The sequence below is a fragment of the Polypterus senegalus genome, chromosome 8 (genome assembly GCF_016835505.1).
Source record: "Polypterus senegalus isolate Bchr_013 chromosome 8, ASM1683550v1, whole genome shotgun sequence".
Classification (NCBI taxonomy): domain Eukaryota; kingdom Metazoa; phylum Chordata; class Cladistia; order Polypteriformes; family Polypteridae; genus Polypterus; species Polypterus senegalus.
Genome location: NC_053161.1, coordinates 28,637,177 through 28,659,277, shown reverse-complemented (window position 1 = coordinate 28,659,277; position 22,101 = coordinate 28,637,177). Strand labels below are relative to the sequence as shown.

Genomic DNA, 22,101 nt, shown 5'->3' with positions numbered 1-22,101 from the left:
AGCATAAGAAGTCCTTCCAAGATGGAGAGATGATAAAAGATGCCTTCGTTGAGGCAGGTGGCTTGGGAGAAATTCCTGCTGAGATTTCAAGACCTCTGTCCGGAGAAAAAGGAGTTTCTCCTTGTCATTAAACATGCAGAATACAAGCAACTTAACTCTTTTAGGGCAGATGTCGACTTTTGTCGACAGGAGGGGTTGAGGGCGCATGACAACTAAAGTCGACATCCAGGGATAGAGGGCGATAATCAGCTGTTAATGGCAACAAATCTCACTGTCACGTCACAGGCATTCCCTCTGTGCTTGGAGGAATGCTAGACTCGTTGACTCGGCAACTAATCCTAGCATGTGCGTGAGTTGCAAAATGTAAACAATGGCAAGATGGCATCGACATGTGATAAGGGAGCGAGGTGAGTGCAGAAAAGAAAACACTCAGCAGACAATGTTTTGCGCATTATCGCGGAGTCTGACTCAGATTTTTCAGAATCAGATTTTATTGACAGTGATCAGGAGATCGAGCAAGAGATTTAGAAGCCGGCATCAGCTGATCAAACACCAGCCGATGCTGCGCCAGCAGATCTGCTGCCAGTCGAGCGCCTTCGCGCAGTAGATGCATCTACGGCAAAGTTCGCGTGGGATAAATACACAGACATTGATCCGTTGAGAGCCGATCTGGTTGCTGGACTTCACAAGACAGCATGGCTTGCTGTTGGACACGACAGTTCACCAGCTGCTGTACTTCAGGCTGCTCTCTCCTGATGCTGCTTTTCAGCTACCGTCAGATGAGATAAACAGGTAGGCAGAGAAATTTTTTGAATCGCAGGCTGCGTTTGTATCGCATTCTCGTTTTTCAAAGTGTAAACCCACAACAACAGACGAGATGAAGCGTGCTGTTGTATTACAAATAGAGATGGGACAGAACTGGTGATATAACTTCAGGGAGCATTGATCCAAACGTGCTTTGTCCTCTGGTGGCTTTGGACAGGTTATGCAGCATGGTGATAGGTACGTGCTGCTGCAAAGTTTTATTCACTTCTGTAATAAACAGAAGCAAATCCCATGGGGTGAGCCAGGCTATAATGCCATGCATAAAGTTCATAAAGTTTCAGAAGATGAAAAGAGGTGACAATACGGTTTTCATGAGGGCAGAAAACTTGGTGGCAGTGGAATGGCACAATGGCAAAAGGGTGACTTGTCTCTCTATAGTACACACTAACAATATATGTGAGAAAGTGTAGCAACAGACAATTGAAAAGTAGGCACCATAGCAACAGGTATTGTAAGCAGTGCAATGTGGCAATGACTGAAATTGGCTGCTTTGAGCTAGATCAGACTTTGCAGGACTTTGCTGTGTAAAATGTATGTGATATGTATGTGAAATCATAGAGTATGCAGGCTCATACAACATGCAAGACAGTAACATTTGTCAAAAGTAAATATTTTTTGTTGATTTGATGTGTTAAACAATTGCTTTGTGTTCTTTTTTAAAAAATGTTAGTTTTTGGAAAAATATTCAGCCCTGGGAGATTAGAAACAAAAAAACAATTTGCCCTAAAAGAGTTAATAACGATCAATGGCCGCTAGACTTGCCATTTTTTTCCAATGTGACCAACATGTTGAATAAGCTTAATTTACAGCTGCAAGGAAAACAGAAAACCATGGTCAATATAATTAGCTCAGTTAATGCTTTGAAATGAAAAATGCAACATCTGTCCTCAAAGCTGCAGCGCCTTGATTTGAGGAACATCCAAAACCTTGCGTCAGAGCTGGCGACACAATGGAAGGCGTGTGCACAACTTGACAGCATACGCTACACAGAGTAGATTGAAAATTGTCTAGCAGACTTTATATAATGGAAAAAAGTAACGATTCGAGTGTTGCTCAATGTAGCGGAGCAAGAGCAGCATTTCTTCTTCACAAATGTACTAAAGTAAAAGTAAAAAGTATGGTGCAGTAAAACTACTCTTAGAAGTAAAAGTTTTTTTTAAAAAGTTACTCAAGTAAATGTGCTGGAGTAAATGTAACTCGTTATTACCCACCTCTGATACTCAGTATATATATATATATATATATATATATATATATATATATATATATATAATTTTTAATGTAGGTATATCATTTTCACCTGGTCATTTTAAAAGCAGCTCGCAAGCTGAAAAAGTGTGGGCACACCTGATCTAGAGGGATTCACATCTAAACAAAGTACTGGCTATGAAAACACACCACACGACCAGAGACTGACTGACCTCTCTCAGACTCTAAAAAAAATCCTCAGAAGAGTCACTGTGGATAAATTTGGGGATACACAAAAGCCTCTGCCATTTTGTGTGTTGTTAAAAGGAATTTTAAGAAAGGTGTATATGCTCAACAATTATAAGCTAACAATTATTCTGAGTAATTGAATTTCTTAGAAAAAGTGGGTGCGGTGGATTAAGCAGTGTCGAGTACAGAGTTTTAAATCCATCTGAAAGATTATAATGCTCACATAGCCAAAGACCTGGGTTGGCGGAATGTGACTGGGAGAAATCATTACTCTGATTAAGAACAGACAGATCAACCGTTACTTAATTCTTGTGCAAGTCAAGGAGTATAATAATCAAATGCTATATTCAAATACAAGACTGTTTATACATGTAATTAGTACCAGAACACATCTGGCCAAAGATCAATGACTTACCTTGTAGTTTGAGGCCATATGTTCTTGTCACTCAATTAAAGCTGTCAACACAGCACTACTTGGTAGTAAATGTGCATAGATGGGCAGAGTGTCAAATCAAATGGCTCAGAAGATCCAAACTAGTACAATAAACATGCTGTGATAATGCATTGAGGGAGCACATCTTCTGAATGACTTTAACTCTAATCTAAGGAAAGCGCTTCGCTCACAGATTGGAGCAGCTGGCTGCAAAATATTCAGCAGTCAGCAAGAAAATTCACACCTCTGATAATGGCTCTCTGGTACAAAAGAGTGCCATGTTCTTTACAAATGACAAGAGATCAGTTGGCCCAATGGAAAAAGGTAAAAAGTAATGACAAATACTTTGGTGCTGCTGCAATTTTGCACAGGAAAATAATGGCAAAGCTGTATATATAATATATATATATATATATATAAAAAATACAAATATATATATATATATATACTGTGTATATATATATATATATATATATATAAATATACACATATATATATATATATATATATATATATATATATATATATATATACACACACATACACACACATTATACATATACATATAGTACATGGTTTATATATACTAGCAAAATACCCACGCTTCGCAGCGGAGAAGTAGTGTGTTAAAGAAGTTAAAAAAAAAAAAAAAAAAAAAAAGAAAACATTTAAAAAATAACATAACCTGATTGTCAATGTAATTGTTTCATCACTGTTATGAGTGTTGCTGTCATCAAGGATTTGATTATCATTATTTCTTTCAATCAGGTTCGTATTTGGAGGACGTGTTGTTCTGAAGTTACATTCCGTGTCTGTCAACCGTTGTAAAGATAACAGGTTTCATTCATCGAAGTGTTCACTACCCAAATCGCTACTCATAAACGTAAGATGTTTAACAGGCATTCCCGGTATTAACTTGTGCTAAACGTACCATGGTGTGACGTAAGAGGAACTGACTGTAAAAAGGCAAGGAGGCGCGACTTTTGCACGAAAAGAGAGAAGACAGCGAAGTAGAGGAAAAGTGAGAAGGAAAACTGTTTAAAGAGCTAGGAAGGTGAATGGAAAGAAGCAACCAACGGTAAAGCAAGGAAGACTTCGTAATAAGGACGGTTGGGTGCACAAAGAAAGTGTAACAATAAGATTGTTAAGCCTTATGATAATGTTCCCGCACGGTGGGTTTAGACAGACGCACTGGGAGAAGTATAGAATGGGGAAGCCCATGTGACTGTTCTGCTGTTCTCCTTCGACAGTTCTGTGGCTCTGCATATTTGTATGCACCTCTCTAAAGCCAGTTTGTCTTCTCTCATTAATCTTGCAAACTTGCATCACTGGTTCCGCACACAATTCGGTCACGTATAAGGGAACTTTTAAATCTCCCCGAAACTGCATGTGCCTGTTAACACACTCAGATCTGTGACGTAGTTGTCTATATTTTCTCCCCTTGCCCGATTTCTTGAAAAAATCTGAACCTCTCAACAGTTTAGTTTATTTTCGGGTTGTAATGTTCATCAAATTTACGTATCATCAAGCTCATGGTTAACTCATCAGGTCTTACATTACCGGTCAGCGCCTGACACAATTCTCTGCCGCTCTCTCCAATAAGATAACGGAATAATCTGTCCTTAGTGTCCGACATTGCAAGTTCTGTGAATAATCTGAACTCGTCCTTCTATGTTCTCCATGACTTTGCCAGGTCTTTAGCATCGAGGCTTTATACCCTGCGTCTTCTCATTAAACTTGTATCTCGCGAATATCTTGTGCGATCTTGCGATGTCCACGGCTTTATTTAAATTCAGCTCAGACCCAGCACTTAAAACTTTTTCTCTGACATTCTCTGAGTTTGTGCCAAACACTATTCTATCCCTGACTATCTCATGTTCATTTGCATAAGCACAGCCCTTCACCAGCAATTTTAACTCCGTTAGAAAGTGATCAAAAGTCTTGTTTATACCCTGCGTCCTCTCTGTAAACTTGTATCTCGCGAATATCGAATTCGTCTTAGGCATGACAAACGCCAGCAGCAGCGTGTCTATGAACTTAATTTAAACTTAAGCTTTACACCTTGCTTTCCTATTCGTTTGTATAAGCACAGTCCTTCACCAGCAATTTTAACTCCATTACAGCAATTTTATCTCCCTTACAAAGTGATCAAGTGTCTTCTCATTAAATTTGTATCTCGCGAATATCATATTCATCGTAGGCATGACAAACGTCAGTGGCAGCGTGTCTATGAACTTATTTTAAACTTAAGGTTTACACCGTGCTTTGTTTCCACAGTAGCTGCACTTATGAATATGCTTGTATGCGTCACTCGCTTCATATTCTTTTGCTGTCTTCTCAATTGTGTAATGCATTTTTTGAACAGGTTTCATTCATCGAAGTGATCACTACCCAAATCGGTACTCGTGAATCTAAGATGTTTAATAGGCATTCCCGGTATTAAGTTTTGGATTTGCCTGCGAATATTTAGCAGCAGCGTGTCTATGAACGTAATTTAAACAAGCTTTACACCTTGCTTTCCTATTGATATGTGTACAAAGGCTTGTTCAGTGTCAGAGGGTTTCCGCAGTAGTTGCACTTATGAATATGCTAAGCACAGTCCTTCACCCGCGAATATTTACCTTATATGGGCAGGCACTCAATTACGTGGGAGGCGTGATGATGCGGGACGCAACTCCGCCTCACATGGCGACCGAGCTGCAGGCTATGGCCGGATACTGTATATGGACGAAAGTAGGTTCCAGTTATGACCGTTATGCGTAGAATTTCAAAATGAAACCTGCCCAACTTTTGTAAGTAAGCAGTAAGGAATGAGCCTGCCAAATTTCAGCCTTCTACCTACACGAGAAGTTGGAGAATTAGTGATGAGTGAGTCAGTGAGGGCTTTGCCTTTTATTAGTGTAGATATATATACTGTGTATATATATATATATATATATATATATATATATATATATATATTTTATATTGTGGCATCCGGCCAGGGCTGGAGCCCGGCCTGGACGCCCAGGAGGACCAGAGGAGGGCTTGTGCCTCCTACAGACGCGCGAGGATGTCCGCCCTGGTTGTGTTGGGGGCATCGGGTAAAGGGCTTGGAAGCCCAGCCCTGTAGGGACCCGTGGCCACCGCCAGGCAGCGCCCCGGTGCCTGAATATCCCTGGAGCCCAGCAGGGTTCCTATTTAAGGGGCCGCCTCCCTTCATTCGAAAGCGGAAGTCAGGTGGAAGAGAGACGGAGCTGGAGAGAGAGGACTGGAGGCGGCCAGGAAGGCACAAAGACTGTGAGGCCTGGACATTGGGGGAACGGTGCAAGAGGCACTGGGGTTTGTGTGCACGAATAGTAACTTGTAAATATTGTGAATAAACCGTGTGTGGTGGAACTGACGATGTCCGTCTGTGTGTGTCCGGGTCCGAGTCCACAATATATATATATAATATCTGCACAGGATGTCTGATTACTTTTTTCTGTTTATTACTCCACTTTCTTTAACATAAAAGGTAATATACCAATTGCCTCTTGATCACTGAAAAAACAAGCTTTCACTTGCTTCTCATTGTTTACAGTGCAGGAAGTTTGCTGCAAAACAAAACAAAAAAGATGCATGCTGGCTCACCTACTGTAATACCTTGTGTAAAGGAGTGAAGCTTAGAAAAGCAGGGGATCAAAAATATCATTTTTTGTGATCAGCCAGTTTATCAATCACCAATCAACTATTTGTTTAGCGAAAAAATCCGTTTATTTCTATCAGCAGCCAATCAATCAGAACATTCCTATTCAAGACTCATTACAAGCTTTCAAATGGATTACATTTGATATGTGCATATTTTTGTTGCAAACTTTTCATGCTTAAGAAGAAAAAAAAAGAAAATTAGTTATTTGCCATTCAGGTCTCAGAAGGCAGCGTGTCTCTCTCCCCTGTTCTGGTGTTTCTCCAAAAAACAGACCACAAGTGGTGTACTGTTGGATTTTGTACCAGCTGACAAATGACCCATTTCAAGGCAACTTTAGATTGCAGAGAGGAAATGTTGTCTGTTGTTTGCGCATGTGTCTAACAAATGTTCTGAGTATTCCTCTTTAAAAGAAGCACATTCAGTGCTTGAATAAATCCTACTGTTATCCTACTAACAGACTTCAACATTTATGTATACGTATGTATTACATTTATGTACAGTAATCCCTCCTTGATCGCGGGGGTTGCGTTCCAGACCCCCCCGCGATAGGTGAAAATCTGCGAAGTTGAAACCATATGTTTGTATGGTTATTTTTATATATTTTAAGCCCTTATAAACTAGCCCACACTGTTTATAAATATTCCCTGCACAGTTATACAGCATAATCCCTTTGTATTCTCTTAGATATTAGGTAAGATTCATTGAAATTATGTATATAAACACATTGTTTATATACAGTAAAACCTAAATATTATTTTAAAGATATCGAGTGTCTCCGATATCACATTTTACAGCCATTACGATAGACAGGCCACCAGCAATAAATATGTACAATACAAGAAAAACAGTATACAGTAAATGTGTGTACAGTGACACTAAACGTACGTACATGTACCAAGTACTGTAAGTAGAAAATTAATTATGGTTACTCACCAACAATGACACGATGACTTGTCCGATAACAATGAGTTTAATTTTACTGCACAACAAAGGAGAGCGTTACAGCTCTTCTAAAGGAGCCACTTCAGGCGATTGTGTAGCACTACCATTGTTTTTCTTCTGGCTGTCTTCAATCCAAATCCCTAAAGCAGATTCCATCCAGACTACTGCCTTATTACATTCACTTACAACTCGTTTTGCACCCTGGTTAAAAGGACACTGCGGCTGTAGATCTTATATTCCTTTCCTACTTTTTAAATAAAAAGAATCGTAGCCTCATTGATGCCGTAATGGCGTCCTACAGCGGTGTAGCTTTTCCCTTACTTCAGCATATCCAAAACGTTTACCTTTTCGGCAATCGTTAACGTCTTCCATTGGCGCTTGGGTACAACCCCTGAAGCAGCAGCAGGAGCAGATCGTTTTGGAGCCATAATGAAGGGCTTGACTATGCACAAAGATAAACACAAAAGAGCACAAAAGTTAACTCTTTACACAGCAAAACACGTTGATGCTGAATGAGCGAGACGAGACTTCCTGGTTAACACTGCATTCAGCACACAGGAACTTAACTGCGTGCTCTGATCTGTTAGCTTCTCAGTCAGGAGAACTTAACTGCGTGCTCTGATTGGTTAGCTTCTCAGTCATCCGCCAATAGCGTCCCTTGTATGAAATCAACTGGGCAAACCAACTGAGGAAGCATGTACAGGAAGTAAAAAGACACATTGTCTGCAGACCCCGCGAAGCAGCGAAAAATCCGCGTTATATAGTTAGTTATGCTTACATATAAAATCCGCGATAGAGTGAAGCCGAAAAAGTCGAAGCGCGATATAGCGAGGGATTACTGTATTACGCAGTGCTCTGTCTGTGTGTTATGGATTTTAAAAATAACAGTTATAAGGACACTTGTTCATGTTAATTGCAGTCTCAGTTGTTAAAAAATATTTTAATAGGAGCATCCCACATGAAAATATAACGATCTCATTAATTAACAGTGCATACCAATTTATAAATTTTATGTCCGTTTGAGGTTTTAAAAAAAAACACAACTCTTTCTCCTCAGCTGGGAATCGAACTCAGGTCTCTGAGGCATGGCAGGAAGGCTGTGACAGCATATCTTACCGCTACTCACGGGAGATGTTCTATCATTTTTGAACCTTTTGTGAAAGTGTTTATTTAATCTTTGGAAATCAGGCTTCATATATTCTATAGTTTATGCCTACATTTTGTAACATTTATTACTAAAATATGAAAAAGTTTCTGTTTTAACAATGTGTTTATACAGATTACTGTAGAAACGGAACACACATGAAATACGTGTGTTCCAAAAACGATCTATTATTTCCACTCTAAAAGTCCATTTCACTCCCAGATAATCAATCAAGGCATGAGCTGTGAGAAGTTTGTGCATGTTTTGCGACGGTGGGGGATGGAACAGCCGGCTGCTCTTAATCTGTACATTAACAGGACAAAAGACACTGGCGGAGAGGTGAGGACGGATTTAAGAAGCAATTTAAGGTGGGACGGATCTACGAGTTTTTATAGGCTCTGGTAATTCTAGTGTTAAATGCAGACAGATGTATGTACCGTATTGTTGTACAAACTGTTATTGTATAGGCATATTTAGGCCCCCTTTATAACTGGCATTTAGATTGGACTGTAATCAAATCACACAGACTACATTTGAAGGTGGTTAGAAACAGTAAGTAAATACTTTTAGCACAAGCGTAAAAGCAAATGTGTTTTCTATCTGCATACAACTGTTGTTTAAGAGGAAGCCGTTTTGAAATTTGCACCATGGATTGTGATATCAGATCTTCATCTGGCGATGATGATAAAACTGGGGAGTGGAGACAAACTTTAGCATATAAATGTAAATAATCTGGCTAGACTGTATCTGGATACAATCCACATACAAAACACATATTAATAGCAAGTGTGAAGTGGGTCACTGAGACAAACATATCACAAAGCAATATCACCATCAGGCTACTATCAAAGTTTTAAAAGTTAATGTATCTTCCCTTGATATATATATAGACAATTTCTTCTGCAACTTTTTTTCCTTATTTTGCTTTAGGCATATACAAAAAAAGTTAACTTAAATTGAAGACATTTCATATTTCACTGTGGAATGATCTAGGAAAGTTGAAACATGAACTGGAGTTAAAGTAACAAACAAAATACACACAGCATAAATGTTTAATTTCATACACAAGAAGACATTTGTTTACTGCTTAAAGTACAATGTTGTTTGCAACAACAAAAAATAAAGGCAAATTGAGCAAAGATATGTTCACCATGTTTAAATGAGGGATTCTCATTTTAAAAGCTGAAGTAGCATTATTTTAAAGATTGAGTTTATAGAATGTGTTGCTCTTTTAGCAAATGGAATCTGTTTAATTGGTCAACACATTCCTAGTGCAGTATAACATGTAGCTGTAATAACACTTGTTTTTCTACAAACTCAGAAAACACTATTCTAACTAAATTAAAAATATTGCATGATAATGTTGTTGCTTTGCAAGAAATGTCTGCTGCTCACTCTCTAGTAAAGTCACATACAACACATGATTAACATTAGAACTACCAGAGCCTACAAAAAAACTCCTAGATGCGTCCCACCTTAAATCCCTTCACATCTCTCCATCAGTGTCTTAATTGTCCTGTAAATGTGTTGATAAGCAGCAAGCAAGCAGCAGCCTGCTATCACATCCCCCACCGGCACACAGTTTTCTCAGCTCAAGTCTGTTTACCTGCGTGTCAGTTGCTTGGAGGTGTATAGAGTGAGAAGTCAAGCAAAATCACACCTTTTAGAAATTCTATATCGTTATTTGGAACACATGCATTTCATGTGTGTTCCGTGTCTACAACAATCTATGTACAGTAAACACATTGTTAAAACAGAAACGTTTTTCATGTTTTAGTAATAATTGACAAAAAAAAAAATACACTTCATGTCTACATTTTGTCAATTATTACTAAAACATGAAAAACGTTTGTTTTCCAAATATCAAATAAACACTTTCACAAAAGGTACAAATATAACAGAACAAGTGCGCTTCTATTCAAGAATATAACTGCAAAAAAAAAAACCTGCGTTAGGGTGCGACTTTGACTCACCTTTACTATGACCTCTTCGGTGGCGCAATGGTATCAAATGTTGACTGGTAATCAAAACTTCACGGGATTGATCCAGGACGAGTCGATTTTGAGAAGTAAGCTGCTCTTATTCCTACTATTTTAGAATAAAAACACACATTTGATTTCAGTCTGTAACAGCCAGTGTAAATGTATGATACTCATAAAGGTTAGCTTTGTTTTTTAACAAGACAAGATGGTATAAAGACCATCACAAAACATAATCACAAACATGAGTTTGCACGATACGTTGGCGAGTTCTGTAAGCCGTGCTGTTTCTTTCAAGGACAGGCGATTGCCAGGATGACGCCGGACTTCGTCCTGTATCCAAATGGTGCCACCTTTCGCCTTTACACCTGGTGCAGCTGCGTTGTTCTATGTGAGTGGATGTTTCTTGCGGGGAGGGCTTCTGTTCTCTTTCTCTGATCTGAGTTCACCTCTGTTATAGTGCGTCTTTATTTGAAAAGAGCAGTGTCAGATCAGGGAGAGTGTGAATGCGACTGAGAGAATAAAACTGAATAAAAAAACGTTAACTTTGACAAGCACTATAAATTTGCAGTGGCTGTTACAGATGGAAATCAAATGTATGTTTTTATTGTATAATATTAACAATAATAGCAGCTCTCTGCTCAAAATAGTAAACTTAAGAAGCTGCCAGCATCAAACCCAGAACCTCTTGATTGGGAGTCAGCAGTTCTTAGCATTGCAATACGCAAGCTGTCGTGTCAACCGCCTACCGTAACCTGCTTTCTTTTTTCTTCGGTTATATTCTTGAAAAAAAGCTCACTTGTTTGGTTATACTTGTACTTTTTGTTAAAGTGTTTATTTCATATTTGTATTTCAGGCTTCACACCTTATACATTTCATGTCTACATTTTTTTCAATTATTACTAAAACATGAAAAAAGTTTCTTTGTTAACGACATTTTTACACAGGTACATTGTTGTTGACACGGAACACACATGAAATGTATGTATTCCAAATGATGATGTACTTTTTACCCTATAAAGCTCCAGCACTTCACTTGAAGATAAACACTGAGCACTGAGAAACTTCTTTGTGAATTGAACTGCAGCGGTGGTGGGGGGGAGATACCAGGCTGCTTGCTGCTTATCAGCACATTTACAGGAGAAAAGACACTGATGGAGAGGTGAAAATGGATTTAAGGTGGGCCGGATTTACGAGCTTTTTCATAGGCTCTGGTAATTCTAGTGTTAATGAAGGAATTCAACAAAAGCAAAGGTTACAGAAAAATAAACAATGTATATATTTTTAATTCTTAAATGTTTTTGAAGGGTACTTGTTCTATTAAAAACATACCCAGCACAAACAATTTTTGTTTTCTTTTCAGTTTTTAAATGAATTGCCTAAGTAGGCATTAAATTGGTGAAGAAAGTTTTAATAAATGAGATGACTTGGTATATAACATTTCCAAAGGCTAGATACATGCTTATATTATTTGGTTGAGTACTGACAACATACATTTTAAAATATACCTACCAGGATTATAATGGAATATTATATTTAACAAGTCTTGATCTCCCCAAGTTATATTCAGCTTATACTTTTTAAGTAAAGGCATAAGAATCTCTTCCCATTTTAGTCGTGCAGTGGTCATATCATTCTGTGAAAATGACATAATAAAAGTGTTATTACATCCCATTTTCAACCTTATTTCCAAAAGTGAGGTTTTAAAAAAAGAATTATTCTTATTGAATTACCATTTATAAGTGAATATATTGTACATCAAACCTCAATTAAATGTTTGTGACTGCAGAAAACAAGCACACAGCTGCCTCTTGACTATTAAAGAACAACAGTGCCACCTTCTGTTGGCTAACATTAATTCAATCACTAACACTCATAACCCTCTTCTATTAATGTTTATCAAAAATACTAAAATCTTTCATTTACTGAAAAGTAAAATGCAATTGAAAAGTGCACACTACCATTTTCACAAATAAAATGTACAGTCCCACCCAATAAAGAGAAATGCAAAATTTCAGTACTATTTTTTTTTTGCTCTATGTCAGCACAAAGGAATAAGCAAAAATGAAAGGGTGATTTTTACCCTTCAAATAAAATACATTCTTGTTCTATTAAACGCACACTTTCTTTCAGAGCGTAATTCTTTTTGGCCAAATATATGTGTCAAAGTGTCAAAAGAATGAAAGATGCAAAGCGATACATTTTTTTTGAAAACGGAATAAGGAAAATGAAGTAAGTACAATATAAATTGTATTACATAGCATGTTTAGGAAAATAAAAATGAAAATTAGATTGCACATAAAAAATAATGAAACTTTAAGGATAAATTAAGCCAGTTAACACCAGAAGAAAACTTGGAATTTAGGCATATGTAAACAGTATTTGAACATTAAAACATTACAGCAATATAGTTTGTATACATCATCTAGTTGCATGAATGCAGAAAACCTTTGCTACGTTATTGATAAAGAAATCGGGCAAGTGCTTCCTACATACACCTCAGGCAGTGTATAATTATTTATAAAACCAGAATGTCTTCATTATGTGCAGAGAGAATACCTTTTCATTTCTTTAAAATGTGACTAACTATTGTAACTTGGCATGCAGAGGAGCTGCACAAAAAATTTTGCAAAATTAAAAAGTTGCAAGGTTTTTACACTACCAATCATTCTGCATTTTAACAAATGATTCAAATACAACCCTGAACTTTTATTCTCTAGAAACTGACAAAATAACTGCATACAAAAAGGAACAATAATGAAACTATAAGACTACTAGAACATTTAAATAATGTTGATGAAAACAGGCCATTCAGCCTCAAAAAACTGGTCAATCGTAACTTATTCCAAGTCTTCGATCATTATTCTGGTGTTTTTCTTCAGTCACCCTCTTAATCTCTATCTGCTTGAGCTAAAAAGGTTCAACTCCTTCAGTCTTTTCTCATATCACACATATCACAGTCATGGAATCAGATTAATTTGCTCTACTTTCTAATTTCTGTAGTGGCCTTACATCTTTTTTGTAAAATAAAAAATTTCACAGAGTGCTCAAAATGAGGTTTCCCTAGTGTATTATACAGATTAAGTTGTACATCCTGTTTGAATGTTTGAAAATGGATAGTACAGTGACTTAACCATCACACACCTGATCCAACAGAGCCAAGAAGCATAGTTTTATTTGTCCACTACAGGTGCTCTATTAAAGTGGGAGAGAGAAAATAACATTTTCTTGTCAACTAAGACAACAGCATAGTAATAACAAAGAAGTTTCCTTCTAATGTCCTCCTAATACAGTGACATCAACCATTAAGCAATGAAACAGCAAATTGCCTATAGTTGAATCTGCATTTATCCTTTGAATGCAATTTTAGGTGAATTTTCGTTTGCTCCATATGTTTTAGGTGTGCACCAAATTAAGATAATTTTGGACCAAAATCTTTAATTGCCTTTCAGAGCAGCCTTGGCATCACAATCCCTCCTAATCCACTAACAGCTGTGTTTGATGTACTTCCAGATGGGCTTAAAATGGAGAAGGACAAACTGTAATTGCCTTTACTTCACTATTGGCACGTAGACTTATCTTGCTCAATTGGAAGAATCAGTGGGAAACTGATGTTATATATTATTTGAAATTGGAAAAAATCTAATTCTCACTTAGAGGATCTGTACAAAACTTTTTCAAACCTTGGCAGGATCTAATCAATAACATTGTAGAATAAGCGTTTAAACTGAGGAAGCTGATTTTCTTCCCCTCTGTTTTTATTCATTTACATATTTTTACTGTTATTAAAGTTTAACTGTGCTGGTCTAGGGGTTGATTTGATCCAACCCTAGTTTTATTAAACTTGACTTGCTTGTATGGAATGTTATTTCATTTTAATAAAATCAATAAAATGTAAAAGAATTTTTGTTTGCTCCTGGAGGGCCTTAGCACTTGAAGTTTTGTTTGTTTAAAACAAATTGCTTAATTAAAAACTAATCCTTGTCAATAACAGACCTAGTTTAATTTTATGGCTTGTTAGTGTTTTCATTCTGCCACATCAGATCATTCTTACATTGCAGATTTGTTTGTTCTAAGAATATCAGCCAGGGGATTTGTCATTTAAAGTAATTAACCTCTCAATTTTTTCTCTTCCATTTCTTCACCAATACTTTATTAAAACGGATACTTCCATGATGAACATCTACTGGTGTAAATGTTACCAAATTAAGATCGTGCACAACTTGCTCCTTTATTTGCATCTCACTGTTAACTGGCTGATAGTTAAGGAAACAAGAATTTACAACTGCAAATGTAGTTAAGATTAAAAGAAACAATTAAAGGTTGAGAATCTTAATAAGAAATTGAACTAAAATTAACTACAAGAATGCTGTTGCAGTAATAATTGGTTCCATTAGGGCCGATTTATACTTCATGCTCAGAACGCGAACGCGTACGCGCCCACATCATGGCTGCCACGCGTTCTCTGAGCAGGTCCTCAGAAATTAACGCGACGCGTGCCCGAGTTGCAGTACCAGCAAAAGCGAGGCGGTGTGCTAAAAGTCGGAACGTGACGTCAGAGTCTCTATTTACCATCTACATGTGACAGCAAGCCTCTATGGAGATCCTTCGGGGATCGATAATGCTTTGTTGTTTGATGAATGGTTCAAAGTGGTGAAGCAAAATACAGACATACAGATGCATTCGTGGTGCTTTTATATTCAAACGTCGCATATTCCCGATCGTAATGACACGATACATTTTAAAAGTCTCACATACCATCTTTTGTGCCGTTTATTTTTTATCTTTACCGGCTGTCAGGTCCAAGAAGCTCGTAGCGATTAAAAACTGGGATGACGTTTATGATTGTCTGCTTTAATAATAAACTACGAGGTTAAAGTGGACATTTCGAGATTTAAGCCGAAATTTCCACTTTAATCATAAAATACATGTTTTCACCATGTCTTTTATTTTTTTCTCAGTGGCTCAAATACAGCGCTATACATTATGTTGCCGATGTGAAGTTGCAAAAAATAGATGGCACAAAAGATGGTATGTGAGACTTTTAAAATGTATCGTGTCATTACGATCGGGAATATGTGACGCTTGAATATAAAAGCACCACGAATGCATCTGTACAGTGGGTACGGAAAGTATTCAGACCCTCTTCAATTTTTCACTCTTTGTTATATTGCAGCCATTTGCTAAAATCATTTAAATTCATTTTTTCCCTCATTAATGTACACACAGCACCCCATATTGATAGACAAAAAAAAATAATTTTTGAAATTGTTGCAGATTTATTAAAAAAGAAAAACTGAAATATCACATGGTCCTAAGTATTCTGACCCTTTGCTGTGACACTCATATATTTAACTCAGGTGCTTTCCATTTCTTCTGATCATCCTTGAGATCACCTTCATTTGAGTCCAGCTGTGTTTGATTATACTGATTGGACTTGATTAGGAAAGCCACACACCTGTCTATATAAGACCTTACAGCTCACAATGCATGTCAGAGCAAATGAGAATCATGAGGTCAAAGGAACTGCCTGAAGAGCTCAGAGACAGAATTGTGGCAAGGCACAGATCTGGCCAAGGTTACAAAAAAATTTCTGCTGCACTTAAGGTTCCCAAGAGCACAGTGGCCTCCATAATCCTTAAATGGAAGACGTTTGGGACGACCAGAACCCTTCCTAGAGCTGGCCGTCTGGCCAAGCTGAGCTACCGGGGGAGAAGAGCCTTGGTGAGAGAGGTAAAGAAGAACCCAAGATCACTTTGGCTGAGCTCCAGAGATGCAGTCAGGAGATGCGAGAAAGTTGTAGAAAGTCAATCATCACTGCAGCCCTCCACCAGTCAGGGCTTTATGGCAGAGTGGTCTGTGGGAAGCCTCTCCTCAGTGCAAGACACATGACAGCCCGCATGGAGTTTGCTAAAAGACACCTGAAGATTCTCTGGTCTGATGAGACCAAGATAGAACTTTTTGGCCTTAATTCTAAGCGGTATGTGTGAAGACAACTAGGCACGGCTCATCACTTGTCCAATACAGTCCCCACAGTGAAGTATGGCGGTGGCAGCATCATGCTGTGGGGGTGTTTTTTAGCTGCAGGGACATGACGACTGGTTGCAATCAAGAGAAAGATGAATGCGGCCAATTACAGGGATATCCTGGACAAAAACCTTCTCCAGAGTGCTAAGGACCTCAGACTGGGCTGAAGGTTTACCTTCCAACAAGACAATGACCCTAAGCACACAGCTAAAATAACAAAGGAGTGGCTTCACAACAACTCTGTGACTGTTCTTGAATGGCCCAGCTAGAGCCCTGACTTAAACCCAATTGTGCAGCTCTGGAGAGACCTAAAAATGGCTGCCCACCAACGTTTACCATCCAACCTGACAGAACTGGAGAGGATCTGCAAGGAGGAATGGCAGAGGATCCTCAAATCCAGGTGTGAAAAACTTGTTGCATCTTTCCCAAGAAGACTCATGGCTGTATTAGCTCAAAAGGGTGCTTCTACTAAATACTGAGCAAAGGGTCTAAATGCTTAGGACCATGTGACATTTCAGTTTTTCTTTTTTAATAAATCTGCAACAATTTCAAAAATTATTTTTTTGTTTGTCAATATGGGGTGCTGTGTGTACATTAACGAGGGAACAAATTAATATAAATGATTTTAGCAAATGGCTGCAATATAACAAAGAGTGAAAAATTGAAGGGGGTCTGAATACTTTCCGTACCCACTGTATGTCGGCATTTTGTTTCACCACATCGAAGCATTCATCCCGTAGGATCTGCATAGAGGCTTTCTGTCACATGTAGATAGTTCCCGAACGTAATGACATGATACATTTTAAAAGTCTCACATACCATCTTTTGTGCCGTCTTTTTTATTTTTTAATTTTTGCAACTTAACAGCAGCAACAAAATGTATAGCGTTATATTTGAGCCACTGAGAAAAAAATAAAGGACACGGTGAAAACGTGTATTTTGTGATTAAAGTGGAAATTTCGGCTTTAATCTCGAAATGTCCACTTTAACCTCGTAGTTTACTGTATCGTTAAAGCAGACCGTCGTAAATGTCATCCCCTTTTTTATTCGCTACGAGCTTCTTGGACCTGACAGCGGAAAGCAGCAATTGATCGCCACACAGGACAAATTAAACGTATGATATTCCAACTCTCTGAACATTTAGAATCTTTAGATTTATACTTGATATCACTTTCATGATGAAATGCATTAAAGTGGGTATGTTACATTTTACATATAATTTCATTTAAATAATGAATACTGTTAATTACACACATGGGGGAATAATTACACACATGGGGGTGTCACGGTGGTGGAGCGATAGCACTGCTGTCTCGCAGGGAGTTACTGTATGTTGCTGGTATTTCCTGCTTGTATTCCACACTGTGCTCCGGTTTCCTTCCAAAGATATGCAGATTTGGGGATTTGGTGCCGCTAAAATGATGCTAGTGTATGTGTGTGCTTGTATTCACCTTGCGATGAGCTGAGGCCTCATCAAGGGACTGTTTCTCACTCGTGCGCAATGCTTCCTGGAATGGACACATCCCTGGATTGATTTAATCAATAAACATCCTTTTCAGAGATATTGCGGTAAGGTGTCATCAGAATTTAATAGGTGTTCTAGGCAAATCACAACACAGAGAAGCTGAACATGTTCTCACCGTGATAATATCTCGCACTGCCACCTGGTGGATTCCTCCAGATTTACGTAAAGTACATGCGCAAGTATGAACACAACAACGCTTGCGTAGCAGGAGCGTCCGCTGCAGCATGCGTCGCGTGAAGTATAACTCCGGCCTAAGCAATACTTTGCTTGCATTTAAAAAACTGCAGTCCTCCATGACCAAAATTTGGGGACCCCTGCTCTAGAAGAATACACACAGTAAAAATGTTCTTCTTAGTAGCTTGTGTAGAATAAGACGAGAGGAAAATATTAAAACAGTAAAAATGCATAAAAGGTCCAAAAACGAAGCTACATGACAACCTAAAAAAACTGCAATGAACATTAAAACCTGCACAATATTATACCATTATGTACAAAAAAGAAAAGCTGCTTGTAGTTCAAACTCACCTTAAAATATTTTTCACGTATACGTGTCATGTTCATTAACATGACTCCAGAGTTTATTCCAGTTTTACCATAATATGGATGCCTTGCAAAACGATTATACCACCCTATGCGAGGTTCTTCATGTTCTGGTGCCATTGCAGCAATCTGGGTGGAATTGAATTCCTTGAGAAAAGACCAGATTTCATCCACAGGTTGTAGGAACAAAATATCTGTGTCTACATACAGCAAAGAATCCACATCTTTAAGAATGATCTACAAATGAAAAGAGGGTTAAAAAGAGGTAAATGTAAATAATGCTATAATTTTTAGGTCTAATTGAAAAAACACAAAATACCACAATTTTCTTTTGTTTACAATTTCTACATTAATTCTACATTTAATTTCAAATAAAAAAGTTAAATGACAATAATCTTTAATTATAACTATATTAAGCTATTCTGTTATTAAACTAGCCTCTGTTTTTGGGTACTGGAAGGAAATCATAATAAATAATAAATGCAAGAGTTTTCATTACCTTATAATATCTGTTCATTCTATCTAGTAGGTACCAATACTAGTTTGCCAATAAAAATATGGGAATCAATTCATCAACCAAAACTTTAAAAACACAAGCTAGGAGATTTTCCAAAAAAAAAAAAAGTATTAATTAATATTTTCTTTTTTTATTTTAAGCTTCATCAACAAGCTGATCTGCTGACATTCAAATTCACATCCACAGATGCATTTATGCAGCATGGTGGCCCTCCAATGCTTTTAAATAGCTCATAGGGATATTCGAGTAACTATCACAATTTACAAAAAGCATTTTAACAGAGTACAAACAGATCTATACTAATAAAAGACAAAGCCCTCACTGACTCACTCACTCACTGACTGACTCATCACTAATTCTCCAACTTCCCATGTAGGTAGAAGGCTGAAATTTTGCAGGCTCATTCCTTACAGCTTATTTACAAAAGTTGGGCAGGTTTCATTTCGAAATTCTACGCTTAATGGTCATAACTGGAACCTATTTTTTCGTCCATATACTATAATAGACATCTGCTTGATGGCAGTGGGAGGCGGAGTTATGCCTCCCACGTAATTTAGTGCCTGCCCATATAAGGCCGTCCATCAGCGGCAATCCAATAGAAACACTGCCGCTAAATATTCATGGATGAAGGACTGTGCTTATGCAGACGAAGATGAGATGTTCAGAGTGGTGTTTGGCACAAACTCAGAGAAACTATATATATATATATATATATATATATATATATATATATATATATATATATATATATATATATATATATATATATATATATATATATATATATATATACACACATACATACACTGTGTGCACAATTATTAGGCAAGTGAGTATTTTGACCATATCATCATTTTTAATGCGTATATTCCAACTCCAAGCTGTATTAACTTGAATGCTTATTGGATTTAAGCACGTCAGGTGATGTGTATTTGTGTAATGAGGAAGGGTGTGGCCTAAGGAGATCAACACACTATATCAAGGTGTGCAGAATTATTAGGCAGCTAGTTTTCCTCAGGCAAAATGGGCCAAAAAGAGATTTAACTGACTCTGAAAAGGCAAAAATTGTAAAAAGTCTTTCAGAGGGATGCAGCACTTTTGGAATTGCTAAGATATTGGTGTGTGATCACAGAACCATCAAACATTTTGTTGCAAATAGTCAACAGGGTGCATAAAGAAGCGTGTTGAGAACAAAAGGATAAATTAGCTGCCAAAGATTTGAGAAGAATCAAGCGTGAAGCTACCAGGAACCCATTATCCTCCAGTACTTTCATATTCCAGAGCTGCAACCTACCTGGAGTGCCCAGAAGTACAAGGTGTTCAGTGCTCAAAGACATGGCCAAGGTTAGGAGGGCTGAAACCCAACCACCACTGAACAAGAAACATAAGTTGAAACGTCAAAACTGGGCCAAGAAATATCTGAAGACAGATTTTTTTCAAAGGTTTTATGGACCCGATGAGATGAGAGTGACTCTTGATGGACCAGATGGATGGACCTGTGGATCAGTAATGGGCACAGAGCTCCACTCCAGCGTGGAGGTGGGGTACTGGTATGAGCTGGTATTTTTAAAGATGAGCTAGTTGGACCTTTTGCATTGAAGATGAACTCAAAATCAACTCCCAAACCTACTGCCAGTTTTTCGAAGACACTTTCTTCAAACAGTGATACAGGAAAAAGACCATGATGTTTATGCAGGCCAATGCTCCATCACTTGCATCGAAATTCTCCACTGCGTGGCCAGCCAGTAAAGGCCTTAAAAATGAAGGAATAATGACATGGCCCTAAGGCTGGGCAAAAAATCGATTTCATCGATTTATCGATTTTGTAGTTTAAAGTGATTTTTATTTTGCAAACTCGAGTTTTTTGCCACAATAGTTTTTTCGGACTTTTCCGCGTTTCGTCCTTGTTGGTTACCGTGGCGATATGAGCCAGCCCCCGCCCGCCTAACACAGTCAAAACAACATGGCAGCGTGTAGCGGAGAACTACTTCCAAAGAAAGGCACAGGTAATTCAGTAATTTGGAACTGGTTTGGTTTTGATGCAGCAGACGAAACACAGAAGAAGATTTGCTGCAAAATATGTTTCAAGGCTGTTGCTACTGGAAGCAGCAGTACAACAAATCTTTTCCAGCACCTGAGGAATAAACATCGAAGAATGGGAGAAGTGCAGCCGACTCCGTGCGAAGCGGCTCCTCTAGCACACCTGCTAAAAAGCAAACTACACTTCAGAGAGCTTTACAAACTGTGTACCTTATGATAAGAACGGGCGATGGAAAGCGATTACAGAGGCGATCCGTTTTATATTGCCACAGACATGCTGCCAAGTTATTCTCACCGGCGAGGCTTTAATCACATGCTGAAAGTATTAGATCAGGTCGTTGTCCCCAGTCGCCAAGTATTTAGCCCGATGTAGCGCTGCCTCACCTGTACAATACAACTCAGGAAAAGATCCGCGGTGAGCTGGAGGAGATGCAGTTTTACTCAGCCACAAGCGGACCTGTGGTCCAGCCGGACGATGCAGCCATATCTGAGTCTGGCGGTTCACTACATCAACACTAGTTGGACTCTGCGCAGCATCTGCCTTCAGACAGCGTATTTCCCCGACAACCACACTGATGACATAATTGCCCATGTCTTAAAAGACGCTCTCAGCTCCTGGGGACTTTCGGAGGAACGACTTGTCTGCATGACGACTGATAGTGGCACCAACATCATAAAAGCCCTTAAGGACAACAACTGGCCCAGCTTGCAGTGTTTTGGCCACAGACTCCTAGCAGCTATAGGTAAGAGTTGGTGTAAGAATAAATAGGTGCACATACTTGCACATTGTAAAGTACTGTTTGCTTATAATTTAATAGCCAGAACATGGTATATATTTCAACTGGTTTACACACATAGACTGGGTTACATAAATAAACCTGACTTTTCCTTAATCTGCATTCATTATACATTATGTATTAAACTGTGTTTAATACAACCTACATTGTTCCGTACAACCTACATTGATGCAAGCAAACTGGAAGTTGTCAAAAAAAGAGCGGTGTCTGAGATCTCTGCTCTCG

At 38.2% G+C, this 22,101-nt stretch overlaps 1 protein-coding gene across 2 annotated transcripts in view; it reads right to left on the bottom strand.

The window, feature by feature from the left end:
* Positions 1–22,101, bottom strand: part of gxylt1b (glucoside xylosyltransferase 1b) — a 128,150-nt gene that overhangs the window by 21,465 nt on the left and 84,584 nt on the right. For both annotated transcript variants that reach the window (XM_039760904.1, XM_039760905.1), the window contains 2 exons: positions 18,508–18,759; positions 11,943–12,066 (listed from right to left, as the gene is read on the bottom strand). In XM_039760904.1, the coding sequence (XP_039616838.1) occupies positions 11,943–12,066; positions 18,508–18,759 (376 nt within the window). The remainder of the gene's footprint in view (positions 1–11,942; positions 12,067–18,507; positions 18,760–22,101) is intronic.